The sequence below is a fragment of the Sinohyriopsis cumingii genome, chromosome 1 (genome assembly GCF_028554795.1).
Source record: "Sinohyriopsis cumingii isolate HCF-2022 chromosome 1, ASM2855479v2, whole genome shotgun sequence".
In the NCBI taxonomy this organism is placed as follows: Eukaryota; Metazoa; Mollusca; class Bivalvia; order Unionida; family Unionidae; genus Sinohyriopsis; species Sinohyriopsis cumingii.
This window is the reverse complement of record NC_142961.1, coordinates 82,719,445-82,737,935: the sequence shown is the minus strand read 5'-3', so window position 1 is coordinate 82,737,935 and position 18,491 is coordinate 82,719,445. Positions and strand designations below refer to the sequence as shown.

Here is an 18,491-nt window from a genome sequence, read left to right as displayed (position 1 = left end):
GTACATCCCAAATTGTTAAAAGTTAGTTTGCGTTTTAAGCCACCAATGGTCCATTGGTAGCGTTCATAAGCATAAACTTTTTTCCTGCAAAAGGGAAACTTTCACGGCACAGTAAACGTGTTCCAGTCACAATGGAAAATAAAACAATCCATCAGGTTCCATTGCTTTTATTTAAAATTGGTACTGACTTCTTTTAAAGAAAGGTTCTTTGTTTTGATTGAAGATTGTAGTTGGCTTTCTTTGATAAAGGGTGCATGCGTTATTGAAGTCACTGCTAAAGGACAGCTTTGGAAAACCAAACAAATGGCAGTTTTTTATTGTCACAGCAACATCAAATAATTGTACTGCATGATAGAAACTAAAAAAAATTCTCCACTTGCTAAGTACATTTTCCTAATAATCGGTGCTTCAAAGGTAATCGGTTATGTTTGAAATTTCAGAAAACTATTTTGTCTCAGTATATTTTAAAATAAAGGAATTAGCTGTCATTTGGTTGTCTGTTGTTAATGTTTCTCCCTGCCTACTGAATAGACCAACAAGATCTTGTTTTTTTGCTTGGTTTTGTTTTTATATTTGTAGTAGCGGAGTGATGCTGCCTTCACGCATGAATCAGAAATTTAAAAAAGGGTCAATGTCTGATAGAGTCACAGGTGCTCTGGTCTGATGACAGGGATTACTACAGACAATCTGAGTGTTGTGAAAGATTTAATTCTGAGTGAAAAGAGGAATTTTACTTACCATCCACATACAAATGTCAGTCTATGTAAATATACTGATTACAAGTGAGCAGCCAAAAATCCAATGAAAGATAGATTATGAGATAATGCCTCGTCCAGTTGATCTCTGCTACCAGAATTGTCAACAAAAAAACAAAACAAAAAAATGGATATCTCACAACATACAGTACTCCTGACAGATGTCAACATAATCGGATTATGATATAACAATGCACAGTTACAATGGTTTGCCAATATGGACATAGAATTTCTTCTGGTAACAATAGATATACATGTATTTTGGTGCATTTTACGTCAAGTTTGTGACTTCCTTTCATGGGGCCTCTGAATTTCTCCACTCCAAACTAATATTTGTATATACAAGTTTAAACAGCCAACAATGTCGCCAATGAAATAAAAATCACTAGATGGTATATTTTGCTGCCAATAAGGGAACAAACTGCAATTTTAAGACAATGGCAAAGCCCTGCAGGATCTCTGAATTAACTTTTTACAGGTTATTTGTCATACTTTTAAGAAAAAAACTATTTTTTCTTCGATGAGAAAAATACATATAAAATTTCAGAAGCTACGCCATGATCGTCTTGTATTATTCATATGCAATCTCTTCCCCAAAATGATACCCTTTTTATTTTATTTTTCGTTATTTTAAGACAGATTTGTTTTGTGTACAAGAAAAATACATGTACATAAAATTTCAGGAGCCACATCATGACAGTGTTATATCTGAATTCATGTTATAATGGAACATGCTATAGCGGGCTCACACTATATGTACATGTGTGTATATGTGTGTGTGTGTGTGTATATATATATATATATATATATATATATATATATATATATATAATCAATGATGACTTTTTAATTAAATATTGTTGAACATGTTCTATAAGGATTTTAAAAGTTTCTCATGATATTATGCGAGCAACTGATTACATATTTTGGACACAAACCAAGGCAAGTCAAGGATACAAAAGCAGGTTGTCCAGACTTGCACTAAAATAAAAGTATGATGATACACATTACCATAAGGAACTTGCATTGCTGCAGGTAGGATTTTCAGCCCTAATCATTTCTAATATCCTAACTTTAACTAGATAATTCTATTCAGAAAATTCACATAAAATTATTGTATGATACAATCTGAAATAAAAGCCAAGTTAACATTTTATTTTGTGAAATTACTCTCAAAGTGTTATTCATCCTGTGGCAGGGGGCCTCAAGTGGCCGAGTGGTCTAAAGCTCTCTCTGTTACAGATCACTGCCATCTCACCCCTGTCTGCGTGGGTTCGAGTCTTGGATTCGGCCAATGTTGGTATTTGAGAAAGCTTGCCAGAACATTGACCGAAAGGTAAGATCCGAACAAACTCGAGTGCGCAGTTGAGCTCTAAATATGAGCAGACGATAGCAAAGAAAGAAATGGACAATTTTATTGTGCCACGGTAAAATTAGAATAGTAGCGTAGATACTGCTAATTATCTAAATGTAAAATTGTGTTCAATATTTTATACACACTCGAGTTTGTTCAGATCTTACCTTTCGGTCAATGGTGAAATCCAAGACCGAATGCAAAATTGCACTTCTAGTCAGGCTGTTGTCCAGACATCAAGATCGGTGAACAATTATTGCATTTTCTCCATCATATCACAAATTGAACGAAGTGTGTCAAGCTGTTTTGAAAACTGAACTCTTCTTGATTACGACTGACCTAAGTTGGAAATTAGCAGACGCAATTAGGATAAACTAGCAGTGATGGAACTACCGAGGGGTGCGGACCGGTGTCTTCCTGTGTGTTATATTATTACAGGTTAGAACCCCCATCCCTTGATTTTCTTTGTAACCAGCCCCTGTGGTTAGGATCACACTCGCACTCCTCGTGTTAATTTATAGTACTGATAAGGTGATTTCATGTTGTCAGAAATTTCATCGAACTTTATTGATAAAACATCAGACTCAAGTGTTCTGTGTAATATCAACCCCCCTATTGTTAGCTCCTTTCCTTTTAAATAAGACATACCATTCATCTCATCGTGCTTTTAGTCTTATTTTTGTCATCCTAACGTGTGGTTGTTTAGTTACCTGAATACTATATTCAATTTTAATTACTGTCTTTTCAAAATACTTTGCTTGCATTTTGAAGTCATGCGTTTTTTTAATATCCAATTGTATTCGTCTTAAACTGTTTGTATGTCTTGCAAATCATGTTTATTTTTCGTCTTGATTGCTTTTTCATGTCATATCAGAAAAAAAAGCTCATTAGAGCTTATGCTAACTGTTGCTTGAAATCTTAAAATACAGTGACGCTTGCATGATTTTACCTTTTTAATTTTGAGCCATTTATCAGATGAATTGCAGTGCTCTTCTCCACTTGCATATATCCTCGAGTTTGATGTACATACAAGATCGCATATTTTCTTGCTATTTTGCTTTGGTTCCCCATATACTTTTATAACAGTTTTGCCTGTGCAACAATATTCCACCTCAGGCTCAGATGGGACATAACACAGGCTTTCAGGAAACTTCTTCTGCTCCCTGAAGCATTGTATGCACTCTTGCAAACATCGAATTCTTGCAAGCCGACGTCTAGAAGCTGGTATGCTCATTATTTATATATTACTTTTGTTATTTTGTGTCAGAAAAAGTCACGGATGTTAAAAATAAATGCAGAAAACACCTACTCGCATTTTTTCCGGAAGTATTGTGACTAGCATGTAAAGTTAGTTTTTAAGACTGATTCGTATTCGGGTTGAACTTAATTTTCTTACCGAACTATACTACCTCAAATCTGTGTTCCGGTGCTATGCCAGAGATTTAAACAGGTTCTATATTATAGTTATTTATATATGCATTTTTAAAAATTATTATTCAGCGAGTGAGTGATTTGATGAGGCGTCTTTACATGAGTGGGTGCGTGTATAATAAACCAGTTAGTTGTCCGCAGCTCGGTCTCGCTAAACACTTAGCAAAAGACATGTAAGAACATGGCTAAGACGGGCATTGAAACAGCTTGGCAAAAACACGCAAAGACGAGCAAAGACAGTGTAAAGACGGTGCAGGGACATTTAACATTTACGGTACTGGAAAATATTTACTGTTAATTCAAAATTTAAAAATACAAATAAAAGTCACAATTAGAAAGGTTTGCTCTCTCTCTCTCCCTCTCTCTCTCTCTCTCTCTCTCTCTCTCTCTCTGTATTGATCGTTCTTGATTTTAAAACATATACCCACCATGTCGGACAATTCTGCGCGTCAGGTAATTCTGCGCAACAATACAACATTCCTGTAAACATTGGATCACATGTTGGTTCTGGCTGAAAATCCAATTCGTATCAAGAAAGAACGATCGTCCTTTAATTAAGGAAAGTGTTTTTCATAAAGTGTACAAAAATATCCAACAATTCTACCCATAACGCATATGAAAATGTGATTTCTAAATGACAACATGAAGACCCACTCGATGACCTTTTTGAACTTTTAACCCAGAAAATCCTATTTACTATATATCTTTTAAAATCATACAAATAAATACATTAGATAAAAGATGGAAATATATACCTTAAAACGAAACTGCATTTGAATCCAAGTTTCCAAATTTGCAAGCAGTTGTTCCACATATACCTCTCTTTTATCTGGGGAATTCCCATCATTTTTCAAAACTGCCATTGTAAAGCCTCTGCTAAAGAAACCAACACTAGACCATAACGATTTAAAGAACTACCGCCCAGTTTCTAACCTCCCATTCATTTAAAAAATCTTAGAAAAGGTTGTTCTATCCCAGCCTGTATCTCATCTAAATTCAAATAGTCTTTTTAGCAATGTACAATCTGAATATCGCCCTTGCCACAGTACTGAAACTACTCTTCTAAAAGTAGTTAATGACATTCTCTCTGCTTTGGATAGCGGAAAAATTACAGTCCTCACCCTCCTTGATTTGTCTGCAGCATTTGACACAATAGACCATGATAATTACTTCACCGTCTCCAGCATGTATTTGGCATTCATGATACAGCCTTACTGTGGTTCAAGTCCTACTTGGTCAACAGGACACAACTTGTATCTGCAAATGGAGTACACTCCAGCCAAGTTGATCTATGAGCAGCAGAGGGGGCGAATCGGACATTTTGTCCAATCGTTATTTGGCTTAATTATTACTTTCTGCACTCAACGATCTAGTGTCGTCAGCGCCTGGTAAAAAAAAAACGACGACGTCGTTGGGGGATCGTCGCGTCGTCATTTGGTTTAATTAACACCTTCTGCGCGCCGATCCCCAGTGTCGTCAGCGTCCGGTAAGCACATCGACGACCGCGTCGATGTCATCGCCCCCTCTGCTGCTAAGTGGTTATTTACAATGAAAATTATTTACAACTAACCGAATATTTGGTCAAGTCCGATACGATATCGTGTCCGAGGATCATGTAAATTTATCGTTATGAATCCATGTGGGGTCGACTGAGCATGACTAAAAAAGTTTCGAAAAACATTAAAGTCCATGTCACCGCCGCACCATGTCTGCCAAATATTTCGTAGCGTGTGTGTATCAACGCCGTTGAATACAGCAAGAATATTGCAGTTATCTCTGATTACTTTTGGAATCTGAGTGTATCGTTGAGTGACATATATCACGTCAGTGTTTTTATGCCTGCCTCTGGAAAATATCCTAGCTGGGTTCTTTTGATTGTCTAACATAACATCATCGTACACGACTAGATTGTTAACGTCGCCATCAATATCATCAATACCCGGTGCATCATTGATATCCGTAATAAACTCAATAACATTCTTTTTAGCGATCGCTGATGCATTCTCGTTGAAATCTTTCAACACCTCGTAGCATCGTTGATCATCTACGCTAGGAGCAACCAAATACAACTTATCCCACTTCATCCATCTCATTATTAAATTGAGTAACAATTGTGTCTTGCCGGATCCAGATGGTCCGATGATAATCATCCGGATCGAGTTTGGTAACGCTGCAACATGCTTAACTGGTTCTCTTGTTTTAGTCGCCGAAAAATCAATTATATTCATATCTCTATACATAAATTATGGATCTATATTGTGTGAAGTGTAGAGTGCGTACTGGCACAAATGATATGACAACCGTTACGACAAGAAATAACAGATCGGCGCTTACTGGTAAGTGTGTACAATGCGGTACAAAGAAATTTAGATTTATTTCTATTAGACCCGGAGATGTTTTAAAAAAAAGCGAGGAGGTGACATCGCAGCCAAATTGGCAAAACTCCCCGGAACACCGTGGGCAAAGTATCCAGGAGAAAAACACCTCCCAGGATATAACTACTGTGGCCCCGGAACACGATTAGATATTAGACTCGATGATCAAAATCAGCCCAAACCCGGTGAGTATCCAATAAACGCTATCGATAAGGCGTGTCATGCTCATGATGTTGCTTACAAAAGTAGCGATCTGCAACAGCGTCATATCGCGGATGTAAAATTAATTCACGCGCTAAATGCTATTCCTGATAAATCCGTCAAAGAAAAATTGGCCTCATGGTTGGTAAAATCGGCTATGAAAGGTAAATTAATGATTGGCGCTGGTAATTAATAACAATCATCCAAGAAAAACGATGGATTCCATCTATTATTCTCCGAGAGGATACTGGAAGGGGAAGGCCGCAATTGGTAAGCTTGCAAGCGCTGCAAAGGTAACAAAGACCACTGCGGCTAATTGGTTATCCAAACAGGCTATATGGCAAATCTATCTACCACCGCCTAAACAAATCAACTTCTCGCGCTTTGATGTCAGCGTACCTAATGAAGTTCATCAGGCTGATATACTATTTCTGCCGCATGACAACGGTTACAAATACGCGCTAACCGTAGTTGATGTTGCGAGTCGATACAAACAAGCGGAACCATTGAAAACAAAGTCAGCAACTGAAGTAGCCGATGCGTTTGAGCGGATTTATCGAAGAGGTCCTCTGCGCTGGCCAAATCTATTACAAGTTGATCCTGGTAGTGAATTTCGCGGCGCTGTTTTATCAACGCTGAAACATCATAGCGTCGCGATACGACGAGGTCATACTGCGCTACATCGTGATCAGGCAATTGTTGAACGATTCAATCGGACTCTCGCTGAACGGTTATTTGGATATCAATACGCGAAGGAATTCATCCAAGAAAAACGATCTCGTGAATGGGTTAAAAGGTTGCCAGGTGTAATTGCAGCGTTAAATAACGAGATTACCCGAGTAATCAACATGAAGCCCAGCGACGCGATTAAATACGAGTATATACCCGGAAAATTAAAAATAAATAGCGTTTCTAAGCCGATTCTTGGCGATGTCACTGTTAGATATCTATATGAACCAGGAGAGCTTGAAGGCGGTAAAAAAAGGGCTACCGATCCTATTTGGAGTGTTACCACACATAACATATCAACGATAACACGATCAACTGGTAGACCACCGATCTATAGACTGGATTCAACTGCTCCTCAGCGCGGATTTACACGCGAGCAACTACAAGTGATACCTAACGATACTCAATTACCCCCGCGTGGTCTTAACTAGCGCCGTTGCGTCTATTACACTCAAGACAGGTCAACCTCACATTGTTTTTGACATGACCGAGACTGTTATCGATCCTATCCACGGTAAATTGGCGAGTGTCTTTATCCGAATAACGCCAACTCATTATACAATTGCAACTCGCGCAGTGATTATTCTGTTGTTGTCGTAGCGAGATTATTAATTCGGCATCAATATCAAAACGCCGCTGTTTTTTTTTATCCTGTTGGCGGTAACCCGAGAGTTTTCTATCAATGACGCTTGCATCGATGGTGACTTTGTCGCCGGCTTCGTCGGTGGCTTCGTCAATAACAATTCTTCGAAGCTGATTTATCCTTCGTACTCTGGACACTGCAAGATAGACTAGATTCGACCATTCGATGCGATTATCAACTATCCAAACAATTGTGTCCGTGATGGTTAGTCCCTGCGAGGAATGTATTGTTGTTGCGTATCCTAGCGTCCACGGGGATTTATCAGCACGTAGCGCGTCCTCGACGACGCTGATATCAACGAGCACGATATCATTCAGCACGAGAATTTGTTTTTCTGTCCGGCCTGGAATTTCAACTTCAATGTTCTGCCGCCGTGTGTCCGCGGGTCTATAACATAACGGCACTGGACGCGTTGGAAACTTTTCCTTATGCAACGTAAACAACTTCCGCTGAAGTGTGTCTCTGACTATCTTTCTACTCGCTACAATCAAATCGTTTGGTCTCCATGTTTCCCAGAATTCATTTAACGGCGTTTCCGGAATCACCTCGCGAATTATTTCACATTGAATTCTATCCGGCTGTAATCTGATTAATTTCTTAACCTCGCGCAGTTGTTCATCAAGTGCTCGGTAATCAGTATCGGTTTCTTCATAATAGTCCACAAAACCCCTTAACCAATCATGTGGACCCTCGCCGACAAATGGTGGTGGTTGGCCATGATCCCCACACATGATTACCGCTGTATTCGCGCGCAGCAACCACTCAAGAAACATTTGTAAAGTATCTAACGAAACAGTACATATCTCATCCCAGATGATAATGTCGGGAATAAATTTTTCACCCATTCGATCAGGAGTCCACTCACCGCCGCTGTATCGAAAGAAGCTGTGATAAGTAACGGCGTCAACATTTCGTTGTTTTATCTCTCGCGCTAGTCTATGAGTCGGTGTAAGCACGATTATACTTGCCCGCGTTCGAAATAATTCAATTGCCCGAGTCGTCTTTCCTGACCCGCCACAGCCGCTTAAATAAACCGTCTTGTGTCTACAAATTGGATCAGAACACGATGGTGCATTAGACCATTCTGATAATTTATCACCGCGTAAGTAATTGTTTTCAACGGTGACATCTGCTGACGGGGAATAATCGCGTCGTATTTCATTTTTAATTCTCCATGTACCCCAACTCTCGTCCGGACTAGTAAACTCGGCTACGTTTCCCTTATACGCTACGTCAACATAAAACGAATCAACGGCTACTCTAACCGCGGTATCGGGGAATCTATTTATCATCGAGAATAAATTGATAGCGGTATATCCCAGCATAGACGCCCTCAAATGTGGATATGCCGGGCTGTCTCCATCGCTGTAGGTAACAACTGTACCCAACTTTGTTCCATTGGACAAGAAAGCTGTTTTGCAGTTCACGTATCTATTTTTTGCCACTGCGTCCTTGATTACGAAATCATATTCTGCGTCATCTATAATCAGCCGTGAGCAATATCGTTTGTAGTCGCAGTTTTTTCCACCTTGTGTGAACTTACCAATTATTCTTCTACCGAGATCTTTTGCCTCGCGGTTTCGTTGGTTAAATATCCTCCTGGACCATTCGATGATATATTCCTCGTCGGCATCAATGTTTTTTCTGGACTCGTCAATTATGCTATCTAGACGCTCCGGTTCTGGTAACCAGACTTCAGTCTGCGCCCGGTATGATATAATCGCGTCACTGACAATCAACGAAACTAGCATGCTACAATCAATCATATACCGTAGCAGCGCTATTGGCAGCCACTTCTTTTCAGCCATGTGTCTACCGATCCAAATATAGCAACAGCGATGGAGTCCTGCCGCGAATTCAAATGATACTATGCGAGCGAATCCGGTTAAATCAAAATCAGGCAGTGGTCCATTAATAGCAACACGAGTCATTTCATGACTGGGGTGTCCAAATCGTCTAAAGTACTCAGCGGCGGATCCATACCCGAGAAAACTCGCTGGATAACAGGCAACCATATCAACCGAGATCATAGCGTCGCGGTTGTATTCAGTGTTCCATAGTCCACCGTGATAGTATTCCAAACAACTGGATTGTACATCCGGTAGAAATTCCCTGCGCGTTGGTCTCCACGCATTTTTCCTTGCTGCAACATGAGCTACAACCGATGGAATCGTAAAACAATTTGTTAGCAGTTGTTCATCATGCTCCTCAAATTCTATGGCGGTTTTTTTCATCCTGTTGTGAAATGCTTCAGTGCGATATAATTCACCGTTTGGTCTTACAAACTGATCAAAGGTATCCGCATCGTTTTCAGCGCTGCGAAGTAACCACATTGATACAGGGTCGTTTTTACACAAGTAGGCAATAGCATCAAATAGTTTCCTCTCCGCGAGAAAACCGTCCTTGGAGAATTGTTCTCCCAGGAATTCTTCGGGTATATACTTTACTGTTCTATCCCGTGGAAATATTGTGATCACGGGCGTCCATGCGTGTTCGTTATGATCAATAATTTTGATTGGGGCTCCCTTCGATTTATACTTCGATTCGTATAATACTTCACCGGTTATTGTTGTAACGGTTATTGGAAATCTCAGCGATGTTTCTAATCTCGCTATGTCGCTGATGGTTGCTCCTCGCTCGCGCACTGTCTTCTCCCATTGGTTTATTTTACTACGTCGTAAATCAGTCAATTTGTTTCCTCGACATGCATTTGTAAAATGCTCTATTATTCGTTCTGCTACACAATTTATCCCAGTTGACTGTTTCATCGGTTTCAGTTTTCCGATATCAGGTTTCTTATTTAACGGGTATATTCCATAAACAACTGCTGTTTCAGGATACGCTCGTTCATAGTATGGTTTGTCAATTCCGGTTAACAACCCCGGCTTGGAGTCGCGGCTGACAGTGACTGTTTTCTTGTCGCTGAGAACTGGTTCAAATTTATCACGCATGATCCAATCGCCTGATTCCACCCGGACAATGAATTTTACTCTGAAGAAATACCTTTTACCGTCAAGTTGTGATATTATCATTGCTGCGCGGTTGTCGTTCATGGTAGCATCAACAATGCCATCAATTCGAAATGTTGACCAACTGTGAGATGCGCCATCACGCTTGAATTCATTGATACAATCGCGTATTTTACTCAACAGGGTTTTATCGTTTATTAACGCTTTTGGTGTGTCCTTGAGGACTCTATCGAGATTAAACCTAATATTTTTCCGGGGTTTAATTGCTGCCAATCTCTCGAACTCATCCATATAATTAAAACAAGTATTTAAATGAAAGAATATAGTATAATGAATCACTGCAAATGGTTGATGATTGGGTCGACAACCCCGTGCAATAAATCATGTAGAGGTGAATTCTGCGGGTATCATTTACAAAGCGTTCGTAATGGTTCTCTTGGCCCCCTCCCGTGCTTGGTTTGCCACGTCGGTGTAAGAGGAAAATCACAGTTGTGTATCAATTGTGGCGGAAAGCGATACAGGGAACTAAAACGCTATTATGACAAGCGAATTAAAAACGCCGTCATCAACCCCACCGCCGACTTCGTCATCAAAACCCCCCAAGACTACGTTGAAAGATTCATAATTAAACCAAATAATAAATTAGACAAGTAGTATTATTATACAAATGGACCAAGAATTTCAGCCGCATCCCCTGCTCGTCAATTACGAGGCATCTCGCGACGGCATTGTTAGAAATCGTAGACTGAAGAAGCCGGTTGGATGGAAAAACAATCACGGATATTTGATGTTTACTGCTGGAGGGAAAAAATATCTCTGTCACAGAATCATCTATGAATGTTTCCACGGATTGATCAAAGATAGTCTCGTTATTGATCACATTGATTCTAATTATCAAAATAATAGACTGTGTAATCTGCAAGCCATCTCTCAGAGTGAAAATAGTAAAAAAGGCCAAACTGGTAAATACTCAAAGAAAGCAAAACCCGTAAAGTCATTTGATACAACAACTCACGAGGAAAAAATATTTCAGTCGATGAATGAGGCAGGAAAATATTTTGACATTTGTATCGCCTCAATACAATTTGTTGCAGAACGAATATATCAAACAGCGATCTCAAAAAAGACGGGTCATAGAATTCGATTTTCATATATAACATCAAAGGGAGATAACTCGTTTTGTGATAGCGTCGCATGACAAGAGTTACGTCCCTTGAAGTCTAATTAATGTTGCGTCCCTTGAAGTCCAATTAATGTTGCGATTAATTAATCATTTTACGATGAAAACTAATGAAATACACGCTATTATCTAACAGCTGTATTCTTTTTTTTAATGTTTTATTTGAGTATTTGGTTTCATTTAAATGCCGTGAAACACCATTAATAAGTATTTAAGGATTCAAACGATTCAAGGGAATTCAAATTAACACACACCTTGTGACTGACGCCGCTGTATTAGTCACTTTATATATAAGATGACTCGTTATAAGCCTGGGGCTTTCGAAAGCCAATTCAACTAATCAAAACTAACCCACGCTCTTGACCCGGGCGTGTGGTTGTCTTTTGTTCACAATCATGCAACCGGGTTAATTTAATTGGGTTGCTTTTGATTGGTTGAATTGGCCGTAGAGTTCCGCCCCGCCGTTTTATGTTTGTGCTGTCTTGTGCCGTCCCATCATCCATCAATCATTTCATTGTAAATATATTCATCCTTAATTAAGTACATGTAGTGATGTCCCCCAAGCATATCTTCTGGGCGGTCTACGATGACGTTTGTCACCCTAGGCCTCCCTCCCGGAGATGTATGCTTTGGGGTTCCAAGATGTGAATGTCCTTAATTAAGTATATGTATATGCCTGTAATCTGCCACAACACTCGAGTGGAGATCTACGGCATTGTACTGTCCATGTATGCCTGCAATCTGCCACAACACTCGAGTGGAGATCTACGGCATTGTACTGTCCATACAAAAAACGGGGTCAAAAATGACCCCAATAATTTTATTAAAATTTTTGATATTAGAAATAAGATGTTTTATAAGAATAATGAATATCGAAGACATCAATAATATATTAACCGAGATTTCAAAATTAAAAAATCAAGGAATTGAATTATCTGATGGTCTCGACAGTGAAAAAATATTATCCGATTATGAGATTATTAACGAACAGTCGAAACGGGGGCGTTTTACCCTGGCCCGCGAGTACTTTTTTATAAAACGATTACAACATACGATTAATGAGAACCTGTACCACAATGACGCAAATGCATTCATTGGACTATTTACTGCCGTTGAAATAATACGAAAAAAACTCGGACGTGTTTATGAACGACGCCGGGAGATTTCTAGTAAGATCAAAAACATTAGAAGGATTATAGACGAAAACTCCGTGGAGCTCCCGATGGTACACTCGGCGGAAAATTAGAAAATTGCGGATCAATTTACAATAATGGTAGGTGAATCACTTACTACTCGGCTAGCCAGAGAGCGGCTAGCAGCGCTTAAAATGTTTATACCGTTACGAGACAGAGTGAGAGAGAAACTTCAAACGCGACAACAAATGCAAACCGATTTTACTGTTGGAAGCGAACAACTCTTTGCCCCGGTAACTAAAGCGACTAAGGATGTTACAGCGGCAACTGTACCCGTTCTTGGTGCGCTTGAAAAGATAGCGGCAGAGACAAAACAAACAAAAAGGTCTTTAGAAACACTCCCTGCAAAAATAGCGGCTGCTACAACACGGAGGCCACCACCACTCGCTATAACCGAACCACAAGAACCTTATGTTACAATGGCCGACGAGGAAGAATTAGGTGCTACTGCGAAAGAACCAGAAGAAGAAATACCCGAAGAAACACCCGAAGAAACATCGAAAGAAAAAAAGAAAGAGGGAAATATACCCCGTAATGTTCTTAAAAAGTCCGCAATAGATCAAATTAGAGACATCGACGACGATGAAGAATTAGTTAATTTTGTTGCTACAACATCAACTAAGAGCATTCGAGATGAGTATATCAATGAAGGTTACAAGAAAAAAATAACCTCGACGGAGAACTGGGCAAGAATAGTGTATTTAGCGAGTAAACATAGAGAAGCATTACCACATCGTGGTGATCCCGATTACGATAAATTCCTCGAGAAAGTTAAGAGTAGAACACCAAAAAAAGGAAAAGGATACCCTGTTGGTAAAGAATCCTACGGCGTTACCTGCCCTAATAGTGTTCTCAGTGATATATCACGGCTGGAAGTACTAATTGGAGGAAAACGAGCCGGAAATAACTCTACGGAAATAATCAATGAGGCTGCTGATATTTGCAAGCGGTTATTTGCAGGCGGTATTATGGACATTAATGCATATCGAACGCTCATAGACGAACTCGTGGATGATTAATTGGAAAACTGGTGTTTTTAATAAGGATGATCATACACTACAACCATGATAAACCAGTACTCGTCTACGTGGTAAACTCGCGATTGCCTGTTTACCGCGCGTACTATGGAGATGGTCTCGGTAGCACCATTGCGGGGTTATTTACAAGAATGGCTCCAAAAGTAGCGCCGTTAGCCAAACAATTAGGAATGAAGGCTATTGATGTTATTCGTGATAAGGGTATTAGTGCCATTGGAGATGTTGCCGGAAGGGCGTTTTCAGCCGCGCGGGACAAACTAATGTCATTGGTGAAATTCAGGAGAAAAAAACAGAAACCACCGGTAATGCCATCAACGACAGTGATGCCTGCAAATGTCAGTAAAGTAATAAATAACGCCGTGGAAGAAAAATTAGAGTCGTTGGCGACTTCGCCATCCGCCGATGCGGCAACCAACGCGCTCATGAACGCGATAGCGGGGAGTGGTTTAAATTTAAAGAATTTACGACGAAAAAATCGCAATTGAAAACATCAACATGATAAATAATAAAATGTTTGCGCGAACCGCTGATCCCGCGTTTGATATGGATGCCCCAGTGCGCAGGGATGATTCTGTCCGTGATTATCAATATTATTCTTATTATGCAGCGCAACCCGACCTACGATCGCGAATTGAACTTCAGGTCCAAGATACCAGTAAATACTTTCTGCCGTGTGAAGCGTTTATCGAAATTGAGGGAGAACTCGTGACAAATGCTGCCGATAATGCACCATACGCAGATGACCATCGTGTTCGAGTTGGTTTCGTCAACAACGGTATCATGGCGTTATTTGAGAGTGCCAGATATCTTATTGACGGGCGAGAAATTGAATCAATAGAACGCGAGGTTGATGTTGCAACGACGATAATTGGGTTGGCGAGATACTCGGATGATTATACAAGATCGGCGGGCCCATCTATGATGTTTGCGAAGGACGCCGCCGATAATGCTGATCACATTCAGTACATCAACGTGCTGGTGGAAAAAGATACTTCAGTTCCTAATCAAGTTGAAGCAGCCAACCCAGACCGCAGAACAAGACCGAATGCTGAGTTCAATATCATAAAAAGTACTAACGATAATTTTAATCTAGGGTTTGCAACACGAATAGGAATGTTGCAAGGACCACGCCGAAAGTTTTCATGCGCGATTCCACTCCATCACATATTTGGATTCTGCAGAAATGTCAGGAAGGTTATCTATGGGGCTAAGCATACAATCGCGCTGACGCGAAGGGGCGATGATAACAATGCAATATGGCGTGCTGCTGGCGTCGCTGCCGGTAAAGTCATTTTAACTAAAATGGCATTGTGGATGCCGGTGCTGACTCCATCAGTTACCACGGAAGCACGATTGTTAGCATTTATGGAACAGGGAGGGAAATCGTTGTTGAGTTGGCTAGCGGTAACAACTGATGCTAAAGAGGATAACGTCGCCGATACGTTTACATGGCACCTAGCATCAAAACAGGGTGTTTCAGCCCCGCGTCATATATTCATAGCGCTACAGAATAGGGAACGATTGGGTAATCAAGAACGCAGCCATATGATATTTGATCGATTAGGAGTCATGGAGGTTTCGCTGAGAATAAACGGACAACAGGAACCATCCGAGGATATACAGCTTAATTACGGTGACAACCATGTCGCACGTGTGTATCATCGATTGCTGTCATATATGGGTCGTGATCAAAACGTCGACACTGGTTTGCAAATATCACAACTTGATTTTAAAAACCTGTATCCGATTTATTATTTTTCGCTGGAACATCTTGATTTAACGAGACAATCCGTCGTTGATATACACTTCCGAGCTCGTATAGCCCCGGGTGGTGTTAATTATAGAGCGGTTGCTGTCATTCTCAGCGATAAATCAATGCTGTTGGAAGGTGTTGGTGGACGAATGAGAATCATTGATGCACCAGTGGAAAACATGTAATTGAAAGCACAAAACGCGTTTACAATAAATGTCGTATAGTGTCGTCAGTGTAGAGTTGACTGATGGTCAAGTCAAGAAATTACGATCAAAGTCGGCTAAACAATGCGGAACCACAATAACGCTGAAGCCGTCGCAGATGGCGGGTGGTAATCATAAGATATCGTTGACGGCGCGTCAAATAAAACATTTCAATGATGCGATGAAGAATAAAAAGGGTGTTCAAATAGATTTTTCGGCCGCAGCAATTAAAAACATGGAAAAGACCGGTGGGATATTTCCGCTGTTAGCTGCGATTCCGGCATTAATTGCCGCGGCCGCACCAGCAGTGGCTAAGGCGGCGGCGTTGGGGGCCGTTGGTACCGCGGCGGGAATGGCATTGAAGAAGGCAACCGGGAAAGGCTACAAAAAAAAACGACCCGTAGCCGGAAAGGGTCTAAGACTACCGGGAACCCCGTATTCATGGTATTCGGGAAAGGGTCTAAGACTACCGGGAACCGTTTATTAACGCAGGAGTCAATGACTCCTGAGTCAATGACTCCCATGTCTAATTTTGATTTAATAGACGCCGCAAACGCGTTAGCGATAAAAAACTTCAGAGGTGTTTTTATGAGGGATCAATTACCGGCGGCCCCAAGGAATATTGAAACCGGTATAATTAACCTCGATGGGTCCTCCGGAGCGGGAACTCATTGGGTTGCATACGCGATTGATCCGCGTGCGATCGTCTATTTTGATTCATACGGGTTAGCTCCACCGAAAGAGTTTATGCGGTATATCCGGGCGTGTTCAGCCCGGGCGTGTTCAGCCCGGGTTTTTTATTCCACGCTGCCAACACAGCAATTGAGTGACCCGCCGATATGTGGCCGTGAGGTATTGAACGTACTCGCGGCGATTTCATCATCGCGAAAACCACCTCATATGGTTGTAAACGAATATACTAGTGGGAAATTTAGAGACAATTACATTAGATAATAATGATTGATATTTGGGGACGACCGGTTTCGGCGCTGAAAGAATCCACGGAAACGGCCGCCGCCGACATAAAAAAACTAATCGAGGATGAAATCGCTGATACGTTGAATTTAACAAGTGTTGACCCAGGTGAAATAGTTGTATTTCAAGACCGCCAGGGTAAATTGAAATCCAGTAATGTGTCGCTGGATGACGTTTTAATACGACATCCTAATGTCGCCAATGGCACTATCGCGTTGTATACCGGCGACGGACGACTCAAACCGGGTAAACATATATCGGAGGTGACGAATGAGATAACATCCGTTCGAGACAGACTTACATCGTTGAATATATCTATGATCGAATTCGACGCGCGGGTGAAAAAATCTGTCACCGATATACAACTCACTACCGCTAGTTTTTTTGGGACCCCGACGGTAACCGAACCAAATCTTGCAACAATAAAGAATACTATTTCGGAGTTTACGACGCTGTCGGGCCAATTTTACACGTTACGAAAAAATGTTAACAGGATCGATGACAACTTTGATAAATTCTTTGGTAAAAAAAATACCAGGCCGGATGAAATCACAATAACTATAAATGATATCATTGCGTATAGACAGGAAATAGAAACAATCAAAACTAATGTTGCAACGAGCAAAGGGAATGTAGACGCGCATGAACGAGAAATAGGAATAATCGGCGCTAATGTTGCAACGATCATAAATAATGTAGACTCGCATGGACGGAAAATAGAAACAATCAGAACTGATGTTACAACGATCATAAATAATATGGACGCGCATACACAGGAAATAGGAACAATCAAAACTGATATTGAAGCGAACAAAAAGGGTGTGGACGCGCATACACAGGAAATAGGAACAATCAAAACCGATATTGAAGCGAACAAAAAAAATGTAGACGCGTATTGGCGGGGAATAGGATTAATCAAAACTGATGTTGCAGCGAACAAAAAAGGTATAGACGTGCATACATATGAAATAGAAACAATCAAACTTGATGTTGCGGCGAACAAAAAAAGTATGACCGAGAATACACGGGAAATAGAAACAATCAAAACTAATGTTGTAACGATCATAAATAATGTAGACGCGCATGGACAGAGAATAGAAACAATTAACACTAATGCTATAGCGAGCAAAAAAAGTATAGACGTGCATGAAGGGGAAATAGAAGTACTCAAAATTAATGTTATAGCGAACAAAAAAAGTATAGACACGCATATACAGGAAATAAATACACTCATTACTAGGGTTGCAGCGAACAAAAAAGATGTGGACACGCATATACAGGAAATAGGAACGATTAAAACTGATGTTGAAGCGATCAAAAACGGACTACCGAGAGTAGCAGAGCAATTCGAAAAAATAAAAATCCCTCATGAGAACATCATCAACACAGTATACACAATTCGGCATGGATCATTCGATTGGACTCCTACACAGAATACAGTAAATATTACCGCAACTGTCAAGGGTATTTATCGATTGACACTGGTTTCAATGATGCAGTTTAATATATTATCGTCGAGTTCATCCGGGTTTAACAATACAATATCAACAATTATAGACAGGAACGCAACTGAACAGTTTACAATTTATGCTGTTGATAGAAATCTAGCCCGGGCAAACATTACATGGTATGTGGAATTTGCAGCGAATCTAAGTAATTAAAAACACTAGCTCTTTTAAAATAAAAATGACCA

General features: G+C 40.3%; 1 protein-coding gene across 1 annotated transcript in view; it reads right to left on the bottom strand.

Moving 5' to 3' along the window:
- The window catches only part of LOC149807243 (E3 ubiquitin-protein ligase HECTD3-like), a 104,879-nt gene extending 101,439 nt beyond the window's left edge, over window positions 1–3,440 (bottom strand). The window contains exon 1 of the mRNA XM_089963979.1: window positions 3,059–3,440. Within this exon, the coding sequence (XP_089820105.1) occupies window positions 3,059–3,343 (285 nt within the window). The 5' untranslated portion in view covers window positions 3,344–3,440. The remainder of the gene's footprint in view (window positions 1–3,058) is intronic.
- Between the last annotated feature and the right edge of the window lie 15,051 nt (window positions 3,441–18,491).